Consider the following 26827-nt stretch of genomic DNA (forward strand, 5'->3'; position numbering starts at 1 on the left):
AATAAATAATAACAAAATAAAAGCCCGCAGGGCAGCTTGTGGCGAGCTGTTGGGGAGTAACGACCCCACGGCGAGTACTCCCGAGAGTCGGTCAGGGTCTCCGTCTCCGGCGTGTCTTCGTCGGTCGGAGTGGACCCCAGGGACCCGCATGACTCTCCTCTGGCTTTCCTTCATTGTCCGTCCAGAGAGGAGTCGTTAGAGCTATGTGCTCCAGGGGTGGAAGTGAATGATGCATAAGACGCGAGTTCACTTTTTCTACGATAGTCCCAATAAAAATAAAATAAAAATAACCATTTATTTCGGACGATATTATAATCCAAATTCCAATCCAATGCCTGCTGCGACCGGTTCATGGGTGTCTATTGTTGCGCCTTTGAACGGGTTCCAGCAGGGGTTCTACAAGACATTAAAGCTCTCCAAGGGGGCCTCTACGTATTGGATCTATATCCCCACACAAGCCTATCAAAAGACCGGGATTTATAGGCCCGTGAAATCCAAGGAGATACAAATATGAATAACAATAAAAAAAACATTTAAAATTTCAGATACGTGATCCATAATTACACAATCAACAATTAATTAACAAAATTAGGAAAAAAGACATTGAAAATAAAGCCTGACCAGTGATATATGATTATGCGCCACGTTGCGGAATTTCATTAGAACTATTTTTTTACACTGGGAATCTGAGCTGGGAATATTTTTTTTAATGATGGGTTGGCAACTTGTCACTGTTAGTGTCTTGTGGCGGTTTACTTTATGGATGGTATGGTATAGAAAGGATGCCAATCTCTTATGGCAGAATTGTTGCAAAAGTGACCGCTTTCAGCTTTAAATAATAGTTCCTAATCTCTCCGGTGGCGCTAGTTAGGCTCTGGGACATGAGTATAACATGAACCATATAAGGCAACAAATAACCCGACCAAATTACGTAGGTTGTTTTTGGTAGTATTTCGGTGTATGGTGGTGCCGCCTAATTACTGTTTTTTGATGGACACTTTTCATACATAGAGATTTGGCTCCTTTATATAGTCTCCATCGTTTACTTGAATAATACCAAAGATAGATATAACTCCGTAATAGATGGATACAGTCTAAGGAAAAAACGTGCCTAGAAAATCACTAAAATTTGATTCTCGATCAGAGTTTTGGCCTACTCTCGTATAGAGGGCGTTGACGGTTTCGTTTGTTATTTATAATTTTAACGCATATCAGTGAAAGAACATGTGTCAAAATCATATAAAATAATTAATGCAAATAAAAAAGTCATTTATCTATATTTAAATACATTTTAACGTATTTTTATAAATCTTCATTTTTCGTTTTAAAGTATGTCGATAGATGGCAGTGAATTTACAGTGTTTACAAAATTTACTATGACAGTACCGCTCTATCTTATTAATCTTATTATATCCTCTTTGATAATACTTAAGTGTTGAATATTAAATGGCAAAAAATGACCCAAACTATACATAATCAAGAGCGAAACATTGTAAATAATAAATAAAGAAAATTATCTTTATTTTCTATTAAAACAATAAAGTGAGCTAAAACATAATAACCTTAACTAAAAAACTTACAAATAAAAAATCTGACCTAGGTCTCGGTTGTGTGGTAGGGTGCCACGTATAAATAAATAAATATTATAGGTCATTCATACACAGATTGATTAAGTCCCACGGTAAGCCCAAGGAGGCTTGTTATTATGGGTACTCAGACAACGATATATATATATATATATGTAAATACTTAAATACATAGAAAACACCCATGACTCACGAACAAATATCTGTGCTCATCGCTCAAATAAATGCCCTTACCGGGATTCGAACCCAGGACCATCGGCTTCACAGGTAGGGTCACTACCCACTAGGCCAGACCGGTCGTCAATAATATAAATAGTAAACTGCTGGGAAGAAGAACCGTGCGGGAAATTAAACTATTTCGCTGCGAATTTGCGAAACATTTCCAAATTAACATCAGAGCTGACAGGTAAACAAATCAAAATGTCATTATAGTCTGGTTATTACGACTTGGCTATTGTAGTGTTGTGTTATACAAGCGAGGAAATATTTACAGTTTACAGTAACAATAATGAGTGAGTTTGAAATAGTTATTTGTCATACAAGGGTGCAAAGTTGTATTTTACCCGCGAGTGTGGAATTGAAACACGAGCAAGCGAAAGGATTCTATAGTTAAACCACGAGCGAAGCGAGTGGTTCTGAAATAGAATCCTGGGCGTAGCGAGTGTTTCAACACACGATAAGTAAAATACATTTGCACCCGTCACTCTTTTTTTAGGATAATACGATATTATAACAGAAAACTCTGGAAGTTGTGTATTTTTACGTGTCGGAGTCGGTGAGTAAATTTTTGTTGACAATGTTGTCATTTCTGACGATGCGTTTTGAAATTGCATCGACTCAACTTGTGTGTTCAGAATTACATTCAACATCATTTAAAAAAACAAATGTTTCTTATGGAATTTAAGGTTTATATGACTTAAAATCATTAAATAGAGCTAAATTTGTTATTTTTATTAAATTCTCAAACCATTTATTTAATGATAATTAATATCGAACTAACCATTATTATGAGCGTTTTACGTTTTGTTATCTGTCAAAATCTACTTAAACACGCTCCATCCAAGGTCAAATTACTTTCCCCACTAGTGGATAAAATGCGTTTTTCCCCGCTTGTTTTAAAGGACAAAAGACGGTAAGAAAATGATTGATTTTTATACGATAAAAAGAGGAACCGACAATAAAAAAAGTTTGTGCGTGTAATCTTTACGCGCGATTGAATTAAAACTTCTTTGACGATGACGTTTATCATTATGTTGGCACTTTGACGTGTGTCCTATTGTGCGTGTGTCACTACTGAGCGTTACATCCGTCAGAAAAAAATCTGAGTTACCCTCTAGTCGCATCTAAAGAAGTTTTAAGTACTTTAAAAATGTGAACACCGAATATTTGGATACTGATTTTGATTACGGCGAATTTGTCAAAAAAACGAGTTGCCAATCCACATTGTTCAGACTATACTGAACTACTGCCATATAAATGAGAATAATAGCGCCCTCTTGACAATGATCATAATATTCCTGCCATTCCTGGTCAAGCTTACATTAAAATAAAATCAATAAAAATAAATTAAGAATTAACTGTAGGTATTTGTAGTTCTTTGACAGACGTGAAACACAAGTTGTTTCGATGTGTTAGATGGAAAAATCGTGTTGTTCGGAAGGCTGTGCTGTGCCCAGCACTCGGATACGTGCGTGTTAGCGCTGAACTCGAGGAGAGGTGTGCTGGTGCTGTGCTGTGCGGCCTGCCCGCTAGTGGGTCGCCGCCAGGCCGCCACACGCGAGCACGAGCAGTAGAGTCGAGCACCCGTGTCGTCGCCCCGCCGGCCCGCCGCCATGCCGCTCCAGCCTAATGTAATGTCAGTCTCAGTCCGGGACGGCGCTCCAATGCGGGCGCACGCAATCTGCGCGTTATCGACCGCTCCGCGAACGAGTACTCGCACCAATTAAATCATATCGTTCTCGATCGGACTATTGTGCGAGTGTGAACATGAGGTGTTTAGTGCTGGTTTTGGTGGCGCTGGCGGGGGCCCGGGCCGTCGCCGCGGCGGCCGCTCCCTGCGCCGTCTCGGAGGAGTTCTTCCTGAGGCATAATGTATCAGCTGACGATAGTGATGGACCAGGTGCGGATTGTACATAATATAAACACCTCATTTAACCCCAGTCGAGGGGCTAACTATTAAGTATACCGTAATGAAGTAGCATTACGTCCTGCAAAATTTAAGGTTTTTTTTATAAGAATACATTTATACCTACGTAGTTGCCTATATACTATATATAGGTAGAATACGTATTTCTACTATTTCTTATACCTAAACACGACACCCACTTTAGGTAGGTATCTAATAGGTATTTTACTTCACTAAAAGATGTTCAGTGATGACTTGCTGATGCCGTATGTAATGTATCTACCTAATACCAAAGATAGATATAACTCCGTAATAGATGGATACAGTCTAAGGAAAAAACGTGCCTCGAAAATCAAGAAAATTTGATTCTCGTTCAGAGGGCGCTACTAGTTTTGGCCTACAGTCGTATAGATGGCGTTGACGGTTTCGTTTGTTATTTAACAATTTTAACGCATATCAGTGAAAGAACATGGGTCAAAATCATAAAAATAATTAATGCAAATAAAAAAAAAACATTTATCTATATTTAAATACATCTTCATTTTTAGTTTTAAAGTGTGTCGACAGATGGCAGTGAATTTACTGGGGTTACAAAATTTACTATGACAGTACCGCTCTAGTATAAGTTACTCTATGCTAATACGTACCTTTAGCTAGTATATCAATAACCTATTCATACATGTACCCACTTCCCAGGGGTTTACTTACTTCCACATGACAATAAATGTCTATTGTCATGTAAGATTTTGTAAGTAGGTACCTACTGTAGGAAGGTACTAATTACCAAATCTGCTGAGTAGGTAGAGCTTTAAACAATCCTGTGCTGTGAAGTAGGTACCTATAAGTACCTGTAAAAATAAACTTGTACCTATCGAGTAAAAAAACTTGTGATGTAAATACCTATAGAGATCTTCTAAACTAACTCGCTTTGGTATTATAATTCACATTTTTATAAGAATAAGACGTTCATGGCAGTACCCCTCGTACTCTGACACTCCCATTCCAAAGTCTGCAGAATTACCTACCTTGGTCTGACTGATATTTGATTTGACCGATGTTATTTAATTTAGGAAACTCGCATGGCCTTTCTTCGAGTTAAAAGTTCGAACCTGGTGTCTGGCTGACCGGCACCGGCGCCGGCACACTGCCGAAGTGTCTAGAGTTAGATTAGAGATGCTGTTTCCTCATGTATAAGTAAGCAGGTTACCTAACTAATGTATTTGCATAGTAGGGGCCAATATTTTTATATACCTAGGTACTATTCGATCGCGTTAGATTTTTCCTCTTTATGTAGAGCACGTAGAGTAGAGAGTTACAATTACTTACATTTATTAGTGCAAAAAATGCATCATTTCGTCCAGGGTGATGGACTACCTACCATCCTATTTTTTTACAGACTAGCGACCCGCCCCGGCTTCGCACGGGTTACACAAAACCTTTACAAATTATACACTAAAACCTTCCTCAGTTTCAGAATTACTCTATTGATAGGTGAAAACCGCATCAAAATCCGTTGCGTAGTTTTAAAGATCTAAGCATACATAGGGACAGTCGGACAGACATACAGACAGCGGAAAGCGACTTTGTTTTATACTATGTAGTGCTAGTGATGATAGGAAATAGTGATGAGCGAGCGGAAAGTTTCCTTTATGGGAAACTTTCGGTAACGTAATTTACTGAGAATATTTCCGCAATATTCTCCTGAAGTGAAAAATAGGGAAATTAACTTTTTTTGATGATTATATTGCACTTTTCTTAGTGAGTAGAGCTGTCAAAAGAGGTACTTAGTAATATTACAAATGGAAAATATAATACATACCTAAAAGGGTTTCTAACTTAGGGAAAGGATTATTTTGAAAATTAAAATTTTATAGAAAAATTGACGTACATAAATTTGTGCTCCATCATTCAATAGGGCTATAAAAATGATTTCAAGGTATTTAAGATCATTTTTTGCTTAAATAAATACTTTGGGAGATAATTGAACCGAAAGTCTTGAGAGATTATGAACCTGAATCAACAGTTTCCTAGAGTTTTTCATTAGTTTTCTAGCTAAACTTTATTTGTTTTGCTTTCTTATATGTTCTAAAGAAACTTACGGCAGTTATGCCCTTTTGACGCTACCACTATTGTACCAAAAAAAGTTAGTAGGTATTTATAACTAGGGATTATTTGACCACAACAATGAACTTTCGAAGAAACCAGTCTCATCGAGGGGGCTAATTAATGCGTTCACATACAGTTATAATTTGATTTAACAAAACTAGCACTTAAATATATGCCAATTACTAAAATGTATTTATACGCATTTTTTTTTGCGAGAAACGACGCACAGAAATGTTATTTATACACCATATTTCCAAAATAAAACATAAATTAACAAAGAAATTTCCCTGCAATTTATGAGAATTTTACGGTAATTTATGGAAATTTACGAAGAATTCATGTAATTCAAGTGAAATGATCCTGGTTTCAAGGAACCAAATAAAATATTTCATCATTAGAAAAAATCTAGTTTCTATACAAAAAACACGCGCTTTTAGATAAATTTTCGTAACATTACCGAGAATATTCTCTCAATCGGAAATATTCTCGGCAATTTCTCATCACTAATAGAAATAAAGAGCATGCATATGCTTATGCATGAGCATGATTGCGTAGAGTTCCGTAGTTGATCGCCCGTTTCCGTTACTATTTAATTAGAGATAGGTACCCTACCTATGTTGGACAAAACAAATAAAAGGGCATTCTTCGCAGCACTTATTGTTAAGAAGGGATGACTTTTTCAAAAAACTCAAAAAATATTTAACCGATCGTATTTTTATTAAGCTTTAGATTTAATCTATTTCTATAAATTCCATTCGTAGTTATACATATATATATATATGTATATGCAAAAGCTAGTATTTATATATAAAATATATATATATATATTGCCCGCGACTTAATTCGTCTGCGTGGAATTAGTAATTTGGGTACCTTAATTTTTAAACTAATCTGCTTTTTATTCTACTCTCCGTTTAACCCCTCCCCCCCCCTCCCACCCCCCTCCCCCCTCCCCCCTCCCCCATCCCCCCTCCCCCCCTCCCCGCCCCCTTTATTTGTAACGAAAGGTCTTGTACCTAATTCCTTTTTTAAGATATTATTGTTTTCTTTGATATGTAGTAGGTGTAAGTAAGTATATTAATCTTCTTCACTTCTTCAACTTCTCCAACTTCCTCAACTTCTTCTACTTCCTTTCTCTTCTCCCTTAAAATCCAATCTGCTTTTTATTTATTTCCCATACAAACTTCCACCAAGCTGAAGGAATCGGTGGGTACTTACATAGGTAGACAAGCAAGGTCAATTAAGGTTTAATACCTATAGGACAGGTATATAAATGACAAAATTAACTTTGATGAATCATGTCAACTGGAACTTACCGATTCCCTAAGTACGTTGCCGCAAATTGCTAGCAGATGAATGATCGTTATGTAATACGGATCAATGGCGGCGTGCGCGACTGCGCGACTTGCGCGAGCGCCGCGGTCGGGAGTCTCGCGTCACGCGGAATGCAGGCTGATCCCTAATTCCCTACCGACTGATAGCCGAGACCTAGGCTAGTTTTAGATATATAACTACTTCATTGCGATGTTGCCTTTTCAGCGGGTTTCCTAGGTTTGCTCAAACTTTCTAATCAAAATCAAAACGCTATCTGACGGAGGCTCTGCAAGCTTATTAACTTTTGGAAATTAAATAGCAATTTGGGTTGATAGAGCTAGTAATGCACCGTTTTCACAGAAATTATTCAATCCAGTTTTTATTGTTTCTGATTACACTCAGTGTTATCGCTTCCTCACCCTTGGTGGGACTAGCTAGTGCCCTTGGTGGGACTAATGCAGTAACCATGCACCTGATGCACCGCTGTCAACAATCACCCCTGGGCGTCATCGCTGCGCTGCAGCAGTAACGCCGCCACAGTCATTCTGCTGCCGTCATCATCTGAATGTCATCTTTCATAAGTAGCGTTCGCCGAACACCGTTCGATGTGACGTACTTTAGGTACATAACCCTAAAGAGTGAGTAGAGCTAGACCAATATAAGTCTGCAGCTATTTTGATAGCTCAGACCAGGGGTCGGTATACTTTTAATAAGAAGAGCCAACCGCAGTAGAAATCACTAGTTTTAGGAACCTCAAAGAGCCGCAGGTTGTTTTTCTTAGTCTGGGAAATCCAAGAGTTAATATTTTGAAAGACTTGAAGAGCCGCATTTGGCTCGCGAGCCGCCCGTTTGCCGACCCCTGGCCCAGACTGTGCAAGTGTTGTTTTAAACGTCAAACTTCTATGAAATTATGACAGTCTGTGCTGTCAAAATCGTTGCAGAGTTATCTTGGTCTAACTCTACCTATATAAGACAATCAGTGTAAACTTTACCCAGAGGTGTTTAGGGTCGGCTTTTACTTGATACATAGCAGGCAGTTGAGGCAGTATATTGGCTAGGACTAGGACACATTTTGTGAGGTGGGTGGACATGGACAGGTATGAGGTCGTAGGCGCGTGTAACCACACACAAGCTTATCCTGTCGTGCGTGTCGCTCGCGCAGGGCGCGGGCGGCTCGGCGCGGCGCCGGCGCCGGTGCGCGTTCGCCCGTGTTCCGCTCTGCTTCCTTCCGCGCAGGGCCCACTACTTCCGTATAGGTACTGACGTCTATTCCGTTTTCTATTCTGGGGATGTTTATTTGTTTCAAATATCAGCAAACATAAGCTAATAAGTATCTATTGCCAAAATGTTATTAATAATTTTAAAGCGAGCTCTTGTACCAAGACCAATTTATTTTCAAAATATTTAGCAGTACGGTTTTTACTCACTATTATTTTTAGTCGCTTTTGGCGACATGTTTCGGATTCTTTGGGAATCCATCCTCAGGCACGAGTGTCCGCGGCGGTTGTACGTCGTGCACTGCCCGCGCCGCCCGCCTCGTCGCTCGTTGCGCACGCGCTGATGGGGCGGGGGCGGGGGCGATAGTTTAAGTGCGATCAATTTATTTTCATCTTAGTGTACATTCTAGAAATGCGGTATCTTACTTTTAGCTTATAATCTAAAAAAAACTGGCCAATTGCGAGTCGGACTCGCGCACCGAGGGTTCCGTACTTTTTAGTATTTGTTGTTATAGCGGCTAGAAGAATTACTTTCTGAAATGAATACAGTTTTTGACGAGTTCGGACTGAAAATCAACATTAAGAAAACTAAAATACTTGTAGCTTCAAAACATACCTCCAATAACCTACTTCACACTACAATCAACTTAAATAATAGTCCAATAGAACAGGTAAAATCGTTTAAATATTTAGGCAACATAATTACTAGTGATTCCAGATGTACACAAGATATTACTACTAGAATAGCGATGGCTAAAAAAACTTTTAACACAAAGAAGTGCCTATTTAAAGCCCGGATATCAGACAATATACGCAAAAGGCTCATAAAAGTGTACATCTGGAGCATTGCACTGTACGGAAGCGAAACGTGGACAATGAGGCAACGTGATAGGAAGAGGCTGGAGGCTTTTGAGATGTGGCGCTGGCGTCGAATGGCAAAGATCAGTTGGACTGAAAAAAAACCAACGAAGAGGGTTTTACGTATAGTAGGAGAAAAGAGAACTTTGTTAAGAACTATAGATAATAGAAGAGGAAAGATGCTTGGGCACCTGATACGACACGACGAATTTATCAAAAACATCATAGAAGGGAAAGTTGAAGCAAAGAGGAAGGAGGGAAGACCAAGGAGAACGTACTCAACGTCGTGTCGTATCAGGCTGTCAAAGAGAAGGCAGAGGACCGCGAAACATGGAAATTGCTCCACCGAAAAGAGACTTACTCTTAAGTATATGATGATGATGATGATGTTATAGCGGCAACAGAAATACATCATCTGTGAAAATTTCAACTGTTTAGCTATCACGGTTCATGAGATACAGCCTGGTTCCAGACAGACAGACGGACAGCGGAGTCTTAGTATTAGGGTCCCGTTTTTACCCTTTGGGTACGGAACCCTAAAAACCTGTTTCGGACATTTCGTCATCGAAGTCGAGGTCAAATTTTTCACGTTATGACTCACGTTAGACCGGGCCGTGTCCGGGCCGGAGCTTCCGGAGAAAGATCACTTGATCACCTGTCATGTAGAAAAGTAAGCGCCGGAACCTCCGGCCCGGACACGGCCCGGTCTAACGTGAGTCATCCTTAAAGTGGTACTCAGATATTTTATTAGTTATGAATCACGTAGGAGCGAAGAACGTATACCTACTGGCTATTACGAATGTTTGACCTTGTTTTTTTTAAGTTAAGAGTGGTACATTCATAATAAATAATAATAGAGCACCAGCAGACCCATGTACTGCAATAATGAATTTTTGGGACCTACCACTTCCGGCTCACTTGAAAGCTAGTTAGATGAAAGTCGGTTTCGGGCCACGGTACACGGTACCGCTAGCGCTACGCCGCGGCAACGGGCGAGGCGGCGGCGCGCGGCGGCGAGGGGTGAATGGCGGCTTTGTTGGTCGTGCTTGCATTCCTCGCCTGGGAACCGGGAACAGCCCCCCGCCCCGCCGCATTCCTGCCCTCTCTCACTTTCATTGTTCCTGCCGGCGCGGGAGGTCGCGATCCACCTACGAAACCAGTCCCCGCATCCGCAGGAGGAAGGCTCGGCGGTTGTCCGCACAAAACACGTCTGACTCGCTAACATTACTCGAGCCGAGCGCCTATGTATATGGTGCCACTAATCGCGTTATGAATTTTTAGCACGTGAGAACATTTAAAGTATATTTGGCATACGTTTGGGCGTCATGTATGCGTGTAGGTATAATCCTGACGGACGGCGGCGCGAGCATGGCGCGAGAGCTGCTGCAATGAATTTTGATTCATTTCGGATGGCCGGAATCCGGAATGCCATTGTGGGTCCGCGACCGGTACCTGCGCCGGCGCTCGCAGGTACTGCGCTCAATCAAACTCATTCTGAGCCGCGCGTGAGTCTCAAAACATCCAACTGCACATTCCAAAATAATTCAATATTTACGTTGTTTCGTGTTGCGACATACATAGCAATGTGGAAGTTAATAATGGTATAGGGAATAATAGAGGTCGATGATCTTAAATGTTTCATTCAAACACTTCAAAAAATCTATTCTGTGGATATAAAATTAGGCTATAGAAGTGTCATGAAGGAGCCAGGTTTTGATAAAGGAGCCACTTGCATTATTATTTGGTAGTTTCGGAACGAATTAGTCAACGTAACTCGACAAAACCTGCAGCTTGAGTTATGGTTACAACAACCTGTACGATGAACAAGCATGGTGGTTCTAATGGCAAACGGCAAACGTTTAGGTGATAAAGAGCAAAATAAAACTATTATGTATGTGTGTATTAGGGCCACTTGCACCATTCCACTAACCCGGGGTTAACCGGTTAAACCGTTAGCCCAGTGTCAAACTGTACTGGTAACCATGGTAACTACAGGTTTAACCGGTTAACCCCGGGTTAGTGAAATGGTGCAAGTGGCGCTTTGAGTTATAGGCAGGCATCGTAAACTGCGGGCGAAATCCATTAATGTACTAAGGTTTTCATACGTCTAACTGGTTGTCATACGTCATTTAAATGGATTTCGCTCGCAGTTTACGATGCCTGGTTATAGGTGACACAGTTCAGGTAAGAAAGCACATAATAGTATTTTATACAATCGTGATATAATAGAGAGCTTCTCAGTCGAGTACCGCGTTTAAGCAACGAAGCTTGCTGAGTTGCTTAAGTAAGGTACGAGATTGAAAAGCTTGATTGAAAAGCAGCCCGCGATACCTTCATACTCGTACTCGCCCCGGCCGCCGGGCTCGGCGCCCCCGGCGGGTTGGTCAACGACACCTCCTTGTAACTCATGAGGCCCTGGTACCTTCTCCGCGCTAAATTCAATTTTAAGACTGTTTTTTTCTCGATTTTAGCCACCGTAGCCTATGGAGACTAACAAGCAACGCTAAGCGGTTTTCGTAGGGTATGGATGTTGCTATATGAAGGGTGTCACTTGCGCGTTTCTGACTTATGAAGCAGTTGTTTCTACTACAACAAAAACTAAAATGTTTTTATTGGCCAACCAATCACAAAGCAGTGCGACGCAGCAGCGTGTTTAAGTAGGCTAATTTGTATTGAATCGAGTCTCCTTAAACAAGAAATATTTTATTGAAATGTATGAAGTTCTATTTTCAAAATTTTTATAATGAACTAAACCGTATCGATAAAATTCTTATGCTTGAGTCGGAAGTGCCATAGACTATACAACGTTGAAAAGAGTAAGGTTGTAGTGTTGCATATGAAGTTGTAATACAAAGATTATACTCGACGAGTAGAAAAAATATTTTGTGAAGGTATGTATTTCATAACAATCAGTCAGATTTATATGATATGTATATATTCTCATTTCTTTTATTAATTTTCTTTTCTTTTCCTTTTTTAAGAATTTGATGTTTTTTGAAAGAGTATTTGTATCATTTGATGTACATATATATTTTTTAATCAAATTTCTATAAAGAAAAGTACCTACTGTATGTAATCGCATGAATTCTATAGTAATTTAAATTGTATTTTTTCTTATTTACTCGTAATGCATGTTAATTATAAGATGTAATGTTCTGATAAGATGTGTTCCGCCGAGTTTGTTGTCGGTCCCATATTGGGATACCCTCCTCCAAGCTCGGACGCAGCGGGCAGAAATGAAAATCGTATTATTCATTTTCCTCCTAGGAGTAAAATAACCGATACAAATTCCATTTTTGTCCGCTGCGCGCCGGGCGCCGGGTGCCAGCCGCCGTGCTGCACGCGGTGCCGCTGCCGCTGCCGGGGGCGCGGTTCGCGCAAGATTGCGGAACGAACGTGAACAGTATAACGTATGCCACGTGCCACATTCGCTAAAAGTATTATATATTTCAGTAGTACCTCAGGGGAAACAGGCATTTTCTGACCCAGACCTCGTCAGAAAATGCCTTTCTTCCATCCCTCGGCAACAATGTACTATTATCTTTATCTTTATACATATTTAATTACCTCCCGTGTGTGATGTGTCCTTTTGGAATTTGGGAGTCGCAGGAGTCGGTAAAGAATAACAGGGCATTTTTATTTTTATCCTTGACGTTAAGAATTGATATGGCAGTACGTATTGGCATTTTTTTTTTCTCTTAATTAACAACTCAATATAAAGAAAGCCGTTCGCAGCGGCAGGTTGGCAGCTGGCAGCCTGGCACCGGTCGGGACTCGAAGCGATAAGGCGCCGAGCTAATTATTCTCGTAGTCCAGACAGTTGCTGGTCGCTCCACTCCCGAGGGGTTATCGCCGTGTTACACTCGCGATTGCAACGCACGCGGTTCTTCTCCACTGTTTTGAACTAGTCAATTTGCCCATTTTAATTAATTATGTACCTACGCGTAGATACAAGTAAATACACGCAATGAGAAGCAATATACTTAGGTGTTTATAGTTACCTACTAGGTACTTAATACAAAATCAAAACACTAGTTATTTTTAAAAATTGCTGAACAAATGTTGGTCAGTTTGAGGAGTACAGCCTACAGCATAATTTAATGCTCCTGTTAGAGGAAACATCCGGTATAATACATATATACTTAAAATATAAATATTATCAATTTTACATTAAATTTTAAAGTCTATCTCTGTTTTCATGAAGTTTTTAATATATCCTAACATGATCCTAACTATCCTAAGTTATTTTTGCAGTTTTGAATTTGGAACCTTCTTTTGTTCCATTACAGTTCAAAATTCGATTTCATTTTGTCCTTTTAAAAGGATTTCGGGACTTAAGAGGATATAGATATTATAATAAGTATGAGAATTTAATGCCGGTGTGAGGTGGAGGTGGCCGGCTCGGGGCCCACCCCGAATCGGTGCTCGGCACTCGGGCCACTCGGGGCTGGGCTTCCCGCGTCGCGTCGGGTTACCCGGCGTCAGGGCGTCACGTGACGTCACTCATCCACCACATCACATCGACCTATTCACTCGATCTATAACTATCTTCATATCATATACCTAATTATACTTTAATTACACTGTTTACTACGTACAAATTACGTAGGGTTTAAAGGTCCCTTTTTTTTTAGTTTTTTCGTAAATAACTCTTAAACGGCAGCGCCGGCGCATAGCAATCAATAATCTGCATAAAATTGCCTACAAGAGAGATTTCGTACAATTTTTCGCTAGGATCAATATTCAAAGAGATAAAGTTAATTATGTATATGACTACTTAAAAAAAAAGGAAAAAAAAAACAAATCAAAATATTTTATAAAATAATTTGATTTGTTCCCAAATTTGTTCATAGATGGCAGCACCAGTCTCTCGCTACAACGTAAATCCGTAAGGAGTTCGTTTAGGAGGTGCAAGCGCGCACTGCTTGCCCTTAGAGCTGGTCAAAGACGCCTAGTCTTACTAAGATGGCATATAGTCGAGAAATTCGGACGGGCACCACCGTGGCGGGGTGGCCTAGGGGTTCATGGCGTTAGCCGCGATAGCTAAAGACGCCGGTTTGAATCCGGCCTTCACCACTGGAGGGCTTCTTCACTTTTTCTTTAATATATGACATCTATTACAGTTTTTAATTTATATATAGTAGTGTGACTACTTAAAAACAAAAAAAAACACAAATCAACATATTTAATAAAATAATTTGATTTGTTCCCAAACTTGTTCATAGATGGCAGCACCAGTCTCTCTCGCTACAACGTAAATCCGTAAGGAGTTCGTTTAGGAGGTGCAAGCGCGCACTGCTTGCCCTTAGAGCTGGTCAAAGACGCGTAGTCTTACTAAGATGGCATATAGTCGAGAAATTCGGACGGGCACCGCCGTGGCGGGGTGGCCTAGGGGTTCATGGCGTTAGCCGCGATAGCTAAAGACGCCGGTTCGAATCCGGCCTTCACCACTGGAGGGCTTCGTCACTTTTTCTTTAATATATGACATCTATTACAGTTTTTAATTTATAGTATAGTATAGTATAGTATAGTAGTGTTGACTACTTAAAAAAAAAAAAAAAAATATTTTATAAAATAATTTGATTTGTTCCCAAACTTGTTAATTATGTATAATCAATTCTCAGGTCCTTTTTTTAGTTTTTTGTAAATAACTCGTAAACGGTGGTTAATTATACATATTATTATGAGAAACCAAGTGTTATAAAATTTTGATGCCTCATTTACGTTTACATTTTGGTCTCTTTAAACAATACACCGCGTTTTTTTAGGGTTCCGTAGCCAAATGGCAAAAAACGGAACCCTTATAGATTCGTCATGTCTGTCTGTCTGTCCGTCCGTATGTCACAGCCACTTTTCTCTGAAACTATAAGAACTATACTGTTGAAACTTGGTAAGTAGATGTATTCTGTGAACCGTATTAGGATTTTCACATTTCTTCGAAATTCTTTTTTATCAAACCCATACGTGTATCTATGGATAGGTCTTCAAAAATGATATTGGGGTTTCTAATATCATTTTTTCTAAACTGAATAGTTTGGGCTAGAGACACTTCCAAAGTGGTAAAATGTGTGTCGTCGTCCGTCCCCCCCCCCCTGTAACTTCTAAAATAAGAGAATGATAAAACTGAAAAAAATATATGATGTACATTACCATGCAAACTTCCACCGAAAATTGGTTTGAACGAGATCTGGTAAGTAGTTTTTTTTTAATACGTCATAAATCGTAAACCGCAATTTACCTTTCACTCACGTTTCACATAAAAAATACATTGTTAAAATTATGTAATGTACGGAATCCTCGGTGCGCGAGTCCGACTCGCATTTGGCCGGTTTTAATACTAGTAGTCGGAAACGAACGGTGCTAATAGTGTAACCCGTTCGAATTAAAAAACCGCAAATCGATGTACAGGTTAGCCGTTTGGCACACGCATACTAGAGGCCAAAGCAAATTTTTTGACCCGCAGTTCCTAAAAAAAATCCCCCGGGGGGGAGTGGTAAAACATTTTAATTGTATGGATTTTTTTTTCCAAAACGTATCGTGTGTGGTATCATACAAAAGGGCTTTTTGAGGCGATTCTAAAAATATATCACATTCACACACACACACACGTTCATATTCACATTTCGGCCATTTTTTTTAAATTAAAACAAAGAGAATTTTCGAAACATACCAACCCTGCAGATACGATATGGCTGATTTTTTTTTGTACAATATACCACAAATGATACGTGATATCCTCATATCCAACGCCAAGAAAGCTATTTTGAAAATAATATCATTAACATTTTTTCTTTTACAAACTGAGACAATTCTACTTCAATACCTATTTTACGAGACTTATGGAACTGTACTGCAGATACGGTACATATTAATCATAAAATGATACGTAATATTCATATATCGAACGGAACATACCTCTTTAACCCTTTAACTGCGCCTTTTCATCGGTTGGTATAGTTTGTTTTGTTTGTGACACAAAATATCAAGATTGTATCCTTCAGATGCGATATATGTACCTTACTGATTTTTTTGTACAATATACCATAAATAATACGTAATATCTTGATATCTAACCCCAAGACAGCAAATTGAAAAATTAAAAAAAAAACTAAATGTAATTATTTTCAAAATTGCTTTCTTGGGGTTAGATAATAAGATATTACGTATCATTTGTGGTATATTGTACAAAGAAAAGTCGATAATGTATATCGTATCTGAAGGATGCAACCTTGATATTTTGTGTCAAAAACTAAACAAACTATACCAACTGATGAAAAGGCGCAGTTATAGGGTTAAAGAGGTATGTTCCGTTCGATATATGAATATTACGTATCATTTTATGATTAATATGTACCGTATCTGCAGTACAGTTTCATAAGTCTCGTAAAATAGGTATTGAATGTGTGTGTCAGTTGTCAGTTTGTAAAATTGAAAAAAAAAAAAATTTGTTAATGATATTATTTTCAAAATTGCTTTCTTGGGGTTGGGGATATCACGTATAATTTGGGTATATTGTACAAAAAAAATCAGCCATGCCCAAACTTGGTATGTTTCGAAAATTCTTTTTGTTTTAATTTAAAAAAAATTGGCCGAAATGTAATGATGTGATATATGTTTAGAATCCCCTCAAAAAGCCCTTTCGTATGATACCACACACGATAGGTTTTGGATTTTTTTTTCCATACAAAAAAGAATGTTTTATCACTCCCCGAGAAATTTTTTTAGGAACTGCGGGTCAAACAAAATTGTTTTGACCTCTAGTATGCGTGTGCCAAACGGGTAACCTGTACATCGATTTGTATTTCTTTGTAATTGGGGTTGAGCGGCTTCTTATGCGGCTATAATGTACCTGTACGTGCGAACCTGCCCGGCTGCCGCACCCGCACTCCGGCTCCGGTCGCACCTCTCATAAAGTCGCTTCCTTTAGGTACTTAACTATCATGCCAACCTTACGCTACGAGCAGCACTTAACTTTCAAACAATTAAATTATTCAATTTTTTGTACATTTCTCGGAGTTCGTCTAAGCCAGCCGTCGTAAACAAAGTTTTCCGAGAAACACAAAACAATTTGGTAGCTAGTAGTAATATATGAAGGTTGGTGGGTAATTAGGGATTAGTAGCAAACAGGGCCGCTAGACTGTCAACGAGGAAGGAACAACATAATAGGCTACATGACAAATATTCATTAATGCTTTCAATCGATCAGGTTTATTTTTAGGATCAAATGTTTATATGGGACCCATTCCATTAAAGCAATACAAAAGTCAGAAATGATAGTCAAAGCCAGACAGACAGTCGTACATCACTCGCGAAACGCTTCTAACAAAACGATAAGTGAACGTGACGTCAAGTTCACTGAGAGCCCATTTTGAATGTATGGACAAAATAAGAAAATTGCGTTTTTGTCGGTGAAATATTGCGTTTATGTATATTGTTGTAGTACAATATTTTTTTGGATAAAATGTAAGGAATCCAATGGTACCCTAACTTTTTTCTTTTTGGAAGTTGAAAAATTACTTAAATTTTGAAACTTTGAAGTCCTGTATTTTTGTATTATTTCCATATATTATTTTAATATCTACATTATTGTGATAAATTACTCATTTGCTATCTATGTTACTAGATTTTGTTATAAAATTCAACATGTGTCATCATCCCTATACCTATACCCACTAGTCCCACTACTTATAAGGTTATAAGAGATCAGCTGTAATAGCCGGTACGTTGCCCCAGGAAGTGATCCATTTCCCTGTCACGAACAATTTGATATAATTGAATAGATTCAACAATTTGTCAATTTGGTAATACGTAGGTACTATGTTAATTTAATATGGGGATTGATTTATAACTTTATGAGTCGTGAAAGTAAATACCTTGCTGAGTAATAGGCAAAGGTAACCATGTGGGCCTACTTAGTTATTCAAGTCACCTACATAATAAAAAATAACATGTAAATAAAATACCTTGCTGAGTAGGCAAAGGTAACCATGTGGTCCTACTTAGCTATTCAAATCACCTACATAATAAAAAATAACATGTAAAACACCTTGCTGAGTAGGCAAAGGTAACCATGTGGGCCTACTTAGCTATTCAAATCACCTACATAATAAAAAATAACATTTACACACCTTGCTGAGTAGGCAAAGGTAACCATGTGGGCCTACTTAGCTATTCAAATCACCTACATTATAAAAAAAAACCTGTCAAGTGCGAGTTCGTTTAACTCGCGCACCGAGGGTTCCGTACAAACTTTCAATTTTCTCATGTAAATAGAATGACGGAAGTCTTGTCCAGAAGTAGGTACTAAGCTACTTATACCAAACTTATACTAAGCGTAATTGTGTACAGCGTAGGGCTTCCAATACCGGGATCCCGGTATTTCGGGATCCCGGGATACCGTCTTTTTTATGGTAGATTTCAATACCGGTATTTAATTTTGAAATACCGGGATCCCGGTATTTTTATTAATTAACAAAATTTGCAAAACAAACTAACTACCCATCGAAACGTTAAAATTCGGCATCACCACAAAGCTTTGCGCGCATAGATCTTGCGTCTTCCTCTCGTTTTACAATTCGACAGCATTCTCTGTCTTGCTCACGCGACGTGGAGCGGTAACGGTGTAGCCAGTCGGTTCTCGGTGCTTCTGCTTGTAACTTGAAGTGATACGTAAGCTATAAGCTCTGTAGTTATAGTTCCGCGCCGGCTGTGGTTTATGTGAATCTCACAACAATGTAAGTATGCATATATTATTTGTTTATTAGATATACTCGATAACTCATGTCATGTTTCTTCCGAAGGGAGAAATATTTCAAAATTAAATGGGTTTATTTATTTAAATTTAAATACTTTTAAGTACAATAGATAATTTGATAACGTTTGATTTTAAATGGTATTGTAAGATTTGTAAGACTGTTTAATGTTTGAATATTAAAAAAGAAACACGTAACCGTTATTAATACCGGTATTACGAAAGGTCCGGTATTTGGAAGCCCTAGTACTACAGCGCCATCTACAAATTACCTAACTAATTTGAGCGACCTGTATGTATGTTGGTTCTTCAAGGATAATTCTTTATCATGTGAACCGATTTCAACAATTTTTGTTTCATTTGAAAGAAGGTATTTTTAGTGTAATCTCATAGACATTTCAAGTATAACAAACACCACAAATGGGCTTAAATTTGCTAATTAAATTAGAAAATATTTTCTGATTGTTCAACAACAATTGTTAAAATTTTCGTTGGTAAACTTCGGAGATAAGGGGCGGGGGGATGGTATTTTTTTCACATTTTACTTCTGAATAAGTCAATTTTTTTTTCACTATGAAAAATAAATAAAAAAATGTCTTGTAATGTTCAATTCGAGCTCTTTCAAATGACATCCCACTCGACAGTAACTAGACTTTTGACATTTTGCCCCCTCTTTATATTGGGCATTTTTCATAATAAAAAAAAATATTACACTTCCAATATGTTAAGGTTAGCGCTGTTCATAACTATTCCAAATTTCAAATTGATAGCTTCAGTAGTTCTCGAGATATTTAGCAATGTGACAGACAGACAGACATGTCAGACGGACGGACAGAGTCGCACCATAAGGGTTTCTTTTGTACCTTTTTGCTACGGAACCCTAATAACATGTAAAACACCTTACTGAGTAGGCAAAGGTAACCATGTGGGCCTAACTATTCAAATCACCTACATAAAAAACGTAACAGGTAAACATGCGATTTATATACTTAATAGGTAGTCGTTGTAGGTATATATTGCTTAGATCTGTCTACTCTAGGTACATGCTCGGCTAAGCAAATAGCAAAGCCTTTTAAATTCATATGATTATTCCGCGTAACAACCGTAAGTGACATCGGGAAATTACCAGAACCCGGAATTCTCGTAGCATTTTTGAGCTGTCATAGGGACTTCTCGTTTATCGACTTCCGATTATACATATCGATCGACTACCGTAGGCTCAATGGGCGTAACGGGCAAAATGCGATTTTTCAGGAGAGCCAAAAAACTATTTTATTTTGAGAAAAAAAAATCAAATTTTTTTTGTTTCTTTGAATAAACGGATCCCTGTTTGTGGCTTATTCTTAGCTTTCTAAGCTCTTTTAAACTGTCTTGTTGAACTTACGATAAAATGCTTATTTACGAAAATAGAATGTCCGTTACGCCAAAAAACACGAGTGTTTTTTAAGAAGGGCGTCTGTTGCGCCCCTTTTGCAATGTTAACCTTATTAGCAAAAGGGCGTAATATACAAAAAATAATACTTTTTTGTACCATTTGGCGTAAGTCCAACAAGTTTCTTACAATATTGATATTTATTTTTTCATCATTTTATTATTTTGGATACTCAAACGTGGAAGTAGTAGTTCTTTAGCCACAATACCAATGACTATATAATGTTTTGTTTAGTAACCATGCATATTTTTTATTTCTGAATATGAATTGCTATAAAAAAAGTCACTGTTATACCTACCGTCTATATCATTTTCAAATATCAAATATCGACTTTTACATGATGATGCAAGTAGTAGTTTATAATACTAAAACTTTTTAAATTTTTGGCAACCTAATCAATAAGAAGAAATCGATTGATGGAATAACAATTGCTTTTAGTATAACACAGTGAAGTGAAGAAGAAGTTTTTTCTTCTTAATATTATTATTATATACGAATGCACAGGCAGCTTAAAATAGCTGTCCTGCACTTGTGTTCTGTCCATTCGTAAAATGTTTGTCGAGTCTGTTTTTAAAGGAGTTCACTGAAGGCGCACTGATTACGGATTCGGGCAAACTGTTCCACACTTTTACTACACGGTTAGACAGGAAGTGTCGTCTTGGGTTGCTACTACTCTGTGTCCGTGCCAGCTTCAGAGAATGTCCTCTCAGTCTGTCATTCATATTCCGAGTGAAAATGTCACTCAACCCGGGTACGTTATAGTGTCCTGTGAGTATTTTGTATGTTTCTATTAAGTCACCACGTTGCCTTCTCTGCTCCAAGGTTGTCAGGCCCAATTCCTTTAATCTATCTTCGTAAGGTCGGTTGCGAAGAGATGGCACCAATTTTGTTGCTCTTCTTTGGACTCTTTCAATAAGGTTGATATCCTTTCGGAAATATGGATTCCAAATTTGGAAGGCATATTCCAATAAGGGTCTTACATATGTTTTATAGAGTTTAATGAAAATGTTCTTATCCATATAACGGAGAGCTTTCTTAATCATATATAAAATAGAGTTAGCCTTTTTGGTAAAACCCAAAATGTGTTCCTCCCATTTTAAGTTATCAGCTATAACGACACCAAGATCTCGCTGGGAAGCAACACTTTGCAAATTTTTGGAGCCAATATTATGCTTAGGGTTTTTTTTTCCTATATGAAGTACAGTGCACTTGTCTGCGTTGAGGGTTATAAGCCAATCTTTGGTCCATTGATAAATGCGGTCTAAGTCCTGATGTATGATGTTATGGCTAACAAGAGGGTTTCCCATAATCTTTGTGTCGTCAGCGAATAAAAACAAATCTGACTCTACAACTTGCCTAAGATCCGTCAGAAAAATCCCAAACAGCATTGGTCCAAGTACAGAACCCTGCGAGACTCCACTGTAGACGTCATGCGGATCCGAAAGGTGCTCTCCAACTCGTACACGAAACTTCCTCCCTGTCAAGACTTCTTTTATCCAATTGAGTAACTTTCCGCGAATTCCAAAATGCTCTAACTTGACAAGGAGTCTGTTTATCGGGACGCGGTCGAATGCTTTCTCGTAGTCCAGGTAAATAACATCCGCTGGAAGCTTTTCATTCCAGCTACTAGTCCATCTGTCAACACAACATAATAGGTTTGTTACCGTTGATCTCTTTGGGGTGAATCCGTGTTGTTCATCTATTATGACGTGCTCTCTTGCTATAAAGTTTCTCATCGCGCCTGTGATAATTTTTTCCATTGCTTTTCATGCTATACATGTGAGGCTTATGGGACGATAATTACCCGCTATGAGTTTGTCTCCTTTTTTATATATAGGCGTAACGTTGGCATTCTTCCAATCAAGGGGCAATCGGTGCTCACGAAATGATAATGTCATTATATGGGCTAGCTGAGGTGCAAGGCACTTAATACATTTATTTAGCAGAACTGCAGGTATTCCATCAGGTCCCATTGATGAGCTTTCGTCGAAACTCAAAATCGCCTTACTGACTAAATCCGGTGTAAACTCAACATTTTCAATTGAGTTATTAACCCTGGCTACATTAACTTCAGGGATTGGTTTGTTTAATGGCTCGCGTACATATGACTTTTCAAATTGCTTGGCAAATATATTTGCTACTTCATGGCAGTCATTTGTTATTTGCTGGGTAAGGTCATCTCTAAGCGAAGGTGGGACAGTCACTTTTGATGAAAGTTGCTTTCGAACATAACTGTACAGTGACTTAGGTCCCCGGTCTAGGACTCCTTTCTCATAAGTATGCCTGGCACGTCGCATTGCTGAGGTTATACTGTTATTAATTTTACGATATCGGCTATAGTTCTCATTAGTTTTATTGAGTATATACGCATCCCACAACTTAGTTTTTTCTTTTATCATTTTTAATATTGCAGGCCCGACCCATGGCTAAATTATTATTAGCAATTCTAGAAGGCCTTAGTGGCACATGCAAACTCACAGCTGTATTTATATTTTGCGTAAAGTCTCGCCAGGCGGTAGTCGCATTCAGATGACTTATTTGATTATTATCCGCCGACATCGTTTGCATCATTTGTTCATAGTTGGCTGCTAAATAATCTCTCCTTGGTGGTTTGTTCACTTTCCATTTTCTGTCCTGTAGCTGGATTTGTATAGTAGCTAGTAATACTAAGTGATCACTCTTACCTATGTTAGCGCGGTATTCAACCTTGGTACATAGGTCCTCCTCATTACACATAATTAAGTCAAGGAGGGATTCTTGATCGTTCCTTTTTCTTGTTATTTCTGTTACAATCTGGTGTAAACTGGTATCTGAAAACATGTCAATAAATTTCTCATGCAGCAAGTTATATCCATCAAATTTTGCCTACGGCCATTCTATATCAGGTAAGTTGAAATCACCCATAATAAATAAGGTCTTGCAGTGCTTCCATTAGCTGCTTCTTTAATTGTGTCGAATAATAACTTATCTGAGTTCTCATAATTATAATGCGAGGGTCGATATATTCCAGCTATCAATAGTTCAAAAGTTCCATAAGTTACATTTATCCATAAAGCTTCGATTCCAGGGACATTATTTAAAGTGGGATGAGGTGTTGCATGAATTGGAATCTGAAGATGCGAGCAACTTATATAAATAGCGACACCCCCCCACCCACTCCCGTCGGCTCTATCTCGTCTGTATAGTACATACCCATTAATATTCACTAAACTATCAGTAATTTGCGGTTTGAGATGCGTTTCGGTTATAATAATAAAAGTAGGTTTCAATTTGTCTATTTCCACAAGTAATAAATCTCGTTTTGCCATTAGGGAAGCCAAATTCGTGTAAAAGAAGGTAAGATCGATAATGTGGCTGATTACTTTTTTGCCATGGAATCAACATTTATAATCCTGAGCGAATTATTGATATATTTAATTTTTAAATCTGTCTCACCATTCCGTGTGCGCAGATCCAGTTCAGCCTTAAGTTGCTTATAGTACTCACGCTGGTACGGAGTCTGGTCATTTTGGACTTTAATGCCCCTGGGTAACCTGCTCCAATTCTTAAGAACGTGTATATCACTCTGCCTGCCTGCAAACACTAATTTCATAGGACGGGGAGCTGCAGCAACAGCACCAGAATTGGAGGCCGAAGGCACATTAGACCGAGCCTTCCCCAGCCGGACCACAGCTACCGGGGTCAAGTTCACACTGCTGGAGGCATTAACGGGCAGAGATGATAAAGCCTTCTTTACCTCATCGTGGTCATATTGCTTATGCGTCTTCACGTCGGTGCTGTCACATTCTGGCATTCCGAACATAATTAAATTGAAACCAGGCGCGGCTTCCTCTAAGGAGCGCTTGTGCAGTGCACTCCCATAAATAATCATAATGAAATTATAGTGCCTAATTAATATATTACTCTTTAAGATCTATCGTACAAAAGTAAAATACCAATTAAATAATTACCTTTATTCATTATAAGTTTATAGACGGCCTATACTACTCGGCCTACTCCTATAATTTCATAGGAATCATAGGTAACGCGCGAAGCGGAGCGCTTTGGATTGCGCTCCTATGAAAAAGATTTAGTACATAAAATCAATAGGAAATTCAATGAGAGCGAAAGAGAAGTTTCGCTACAGTTCCGCACGTGAAACAGAAGATTTTCTATGAAGAAAGAGGTAAAATTGGAGCGGCGCTCCGTAGCCCGTTTGACCTTGCGCCCTCTCGTCGAATGAAAGTACGCGCGTGAATGGAATTTTGGCATTTTTTTATTATAAATAATTAACCAAGAGTTTAAGCAGTAAGTGCACATAATTTGTTTGTTGTGAGGTATTTAAAATGAATGAATTTAACGGGAGAATGTGAAAAAAGTTTACAAAATCGACTCGAGTTCAATATAAAAGGAAAACCTTGAACTTTCGTAACAATGTTCGTCAAAAACAAAAACTTATATGTCATTAAATAAGATCAATATGCAAAAACACCGTGGTTGTGTTATGTCGCTGTGATTAAAGTAACTAGGTGTTTTAGTTTATCGTGTTACCTACCTAAGTACATATGTCTTGTTTGGAGCGGGCGCGGGCGGGCCGGGCGACGGCTGTGCGGTGAGTTTGCTTGGACCGAAACCGATGTGTTAACAATTTAGCACATATTTCCATAAAATTTTAAAACAACATTCACAACCTAGAATCCATTTGTAAAATGAACTGCAGTTAGCGTCTATCGGTCGTCAAGATATTCGTAATAGCGAAATTCTATAAGAGAGTTCAATGACCGTATTTTGTGTCGGTTAATTGAATGTGTAGTTTTTTACTGTGATAGTGAACACCCATAATATAGAATCACCAGCCGCCGCTGATTGAAACTTCTCCTTTTCCTGTCTTCCATCTCTTGCAAGACTGATTCAACATTGGTACCATCATTACGGCTCTTTTTCAGTTCGTCAACCTCAGTTTTCAATTCAGACACTAATTTCCTCAATGCTGGGAGCTGACGAACCCCCAGGACACAGTCCGGACACAAGTATTTCAGGGTAGGAGACTGTAACTGTATAACTCTTAACTCGGTAGCTAGCAACCCACTACACTTGACACATATTTGTCTTTCACAACCATGGCAGATTATTTTAGGGTTTTTCTCATCAACAGCTGGAACCACACTACACTGGAGACAGGATGCCATTTCGAAAAGAACTTTAAAACTGAACAATGTTAAGTTCAATTTTATCACTATCCACAAAGTCACTTGTTAGTTCTCAGAGATAACAGTGTCCTAAGACTGTCACACTCGAGCAACACAATTAACACTGAATTTAGACAACAAACAGCTGGTTTTCAATTAAATAAACGCAATTTAGATTGCAAGTTCATAAACACAAGTGTACTCAATACTGAGGGTAGATCGAAAAAAACATATGATAGTAAATTTCACTATTGTAGTACCTAGTAGTTTTGAAATTTCGTACGTATATTGTATGTGTATGAAGTAGGCGAGCAGAAGTAGGACGGAACAGGAGCGCATTGTAGCTGTCGAGCGAAATAGCATGCATCAGAGATAAGCAAGTCCGCGGTAACGAGATCAGCGGCAAGTTCCACACATCTCGGCGCCGCCTCATTAAAACTTGGGTTATCAGCAGCCGGCAGCCGCGCCGCACAGGTGCTCCGCCGCGCCGGCCTGCGGACCTGTTAAGAGGCCGTAGTTGATTTTGGAGCAAAAATTTAAAATTGATAGATTTAGTCCTTGAAATTATACACGTTTTGTTACGTAATATCTAAATAACAAGTATTGGTTTCTATTAGCACGTCTTCTCATCTTGCCTTTTAATAATGAGGTCGCGAGCGTGCGTCACCGGTAATATATGAAAAGAAGGGGTAGTTTTTAAAAATTCATCAAAAATGTATGGTGGTAAATTATACAAATTGATGTATAAGAATAGTTTCAGCAAATGTTGTAGATTGTTTAAGTATCAAAATTATGTTGAAATTAAGTCGATTTTCAGAGAAATTGTCACTTGTTTTGAAGTAATTTCTGGAGAAAATTGATTTAGTCTAACTTTCATTTACACTACTTCAAAGTCATAATAATAAAAATGTAGTCTGACAAACGTCAAGTACAGGATAAGTGTAATACAAAATTACCATGTTTAGCAGTCCAAACTTTACGAAATTTACAAATAAGAGCGACAAAATCAGTGCTTTACGCGCGTTTACCTAAACGTCCATCAGAAAAGCCAACATTACTAATTTAGTGAGTCTGTTTTCAAAAAATTGATCTGATAAAAGGTAAGATAAGAAGACGTGCTAATAGAAACCATTACTTGTTATTTCAATTAGGTAACAAAAGGTGTACAATTTCACCGACTAAATCTATCAATTTTACATTTTTGCGACTAAAATCGACACCGGCCTCTTAACACCGTTGCACGTTTCCTTTGCCATGCCACATGTCGGTA

General features: G+C 38.5%; 2 protein-coding genes across 2 annotated transcripts in view; both read left to right on the forward strand.

Moving 5' to 3' along the window:
• Positions 1 to 26827, forward strand: part of LOC134754837 (DNA replication licensing factor Mcm7) — a 425513-nt gene that overhangs the window by 70907 nt on the left and 327779 nt on the right. The gene's annotated exons all lie outside the window — the stretch shown is intronic.
• Positions 3468 to 26827, forward strand: part of LOC134754854 (division abnormally delayed protein) — a 166544-nt gene continuing 143184 nt past the window's right edge. The window contains exon 1 of the mRNA XM_063691298.1: positions 3468 to 3705. Within this exon, the coding sequence (XP_063547368.1) occupies positions 3573 to 3705 (133 nt within the window). The 5' untranslated portion in view covers positions 3468 to 3572. The remainder of the gene's footprint in view (positions 3706 to 26827) is intronic.

Source organism: Cydia strobilella, chromosome Z, assembly GCF_947568885.1.
Source record: "Cydia strobilella chromosome Z, ilCydStro3.1, whole genome shotgun sequence".
NCBI lineage: Eukaryota > Metazoa > Arthropoda > Insecta > Lepidoptera > Tortricidae > Cydia > Cydia strobilella.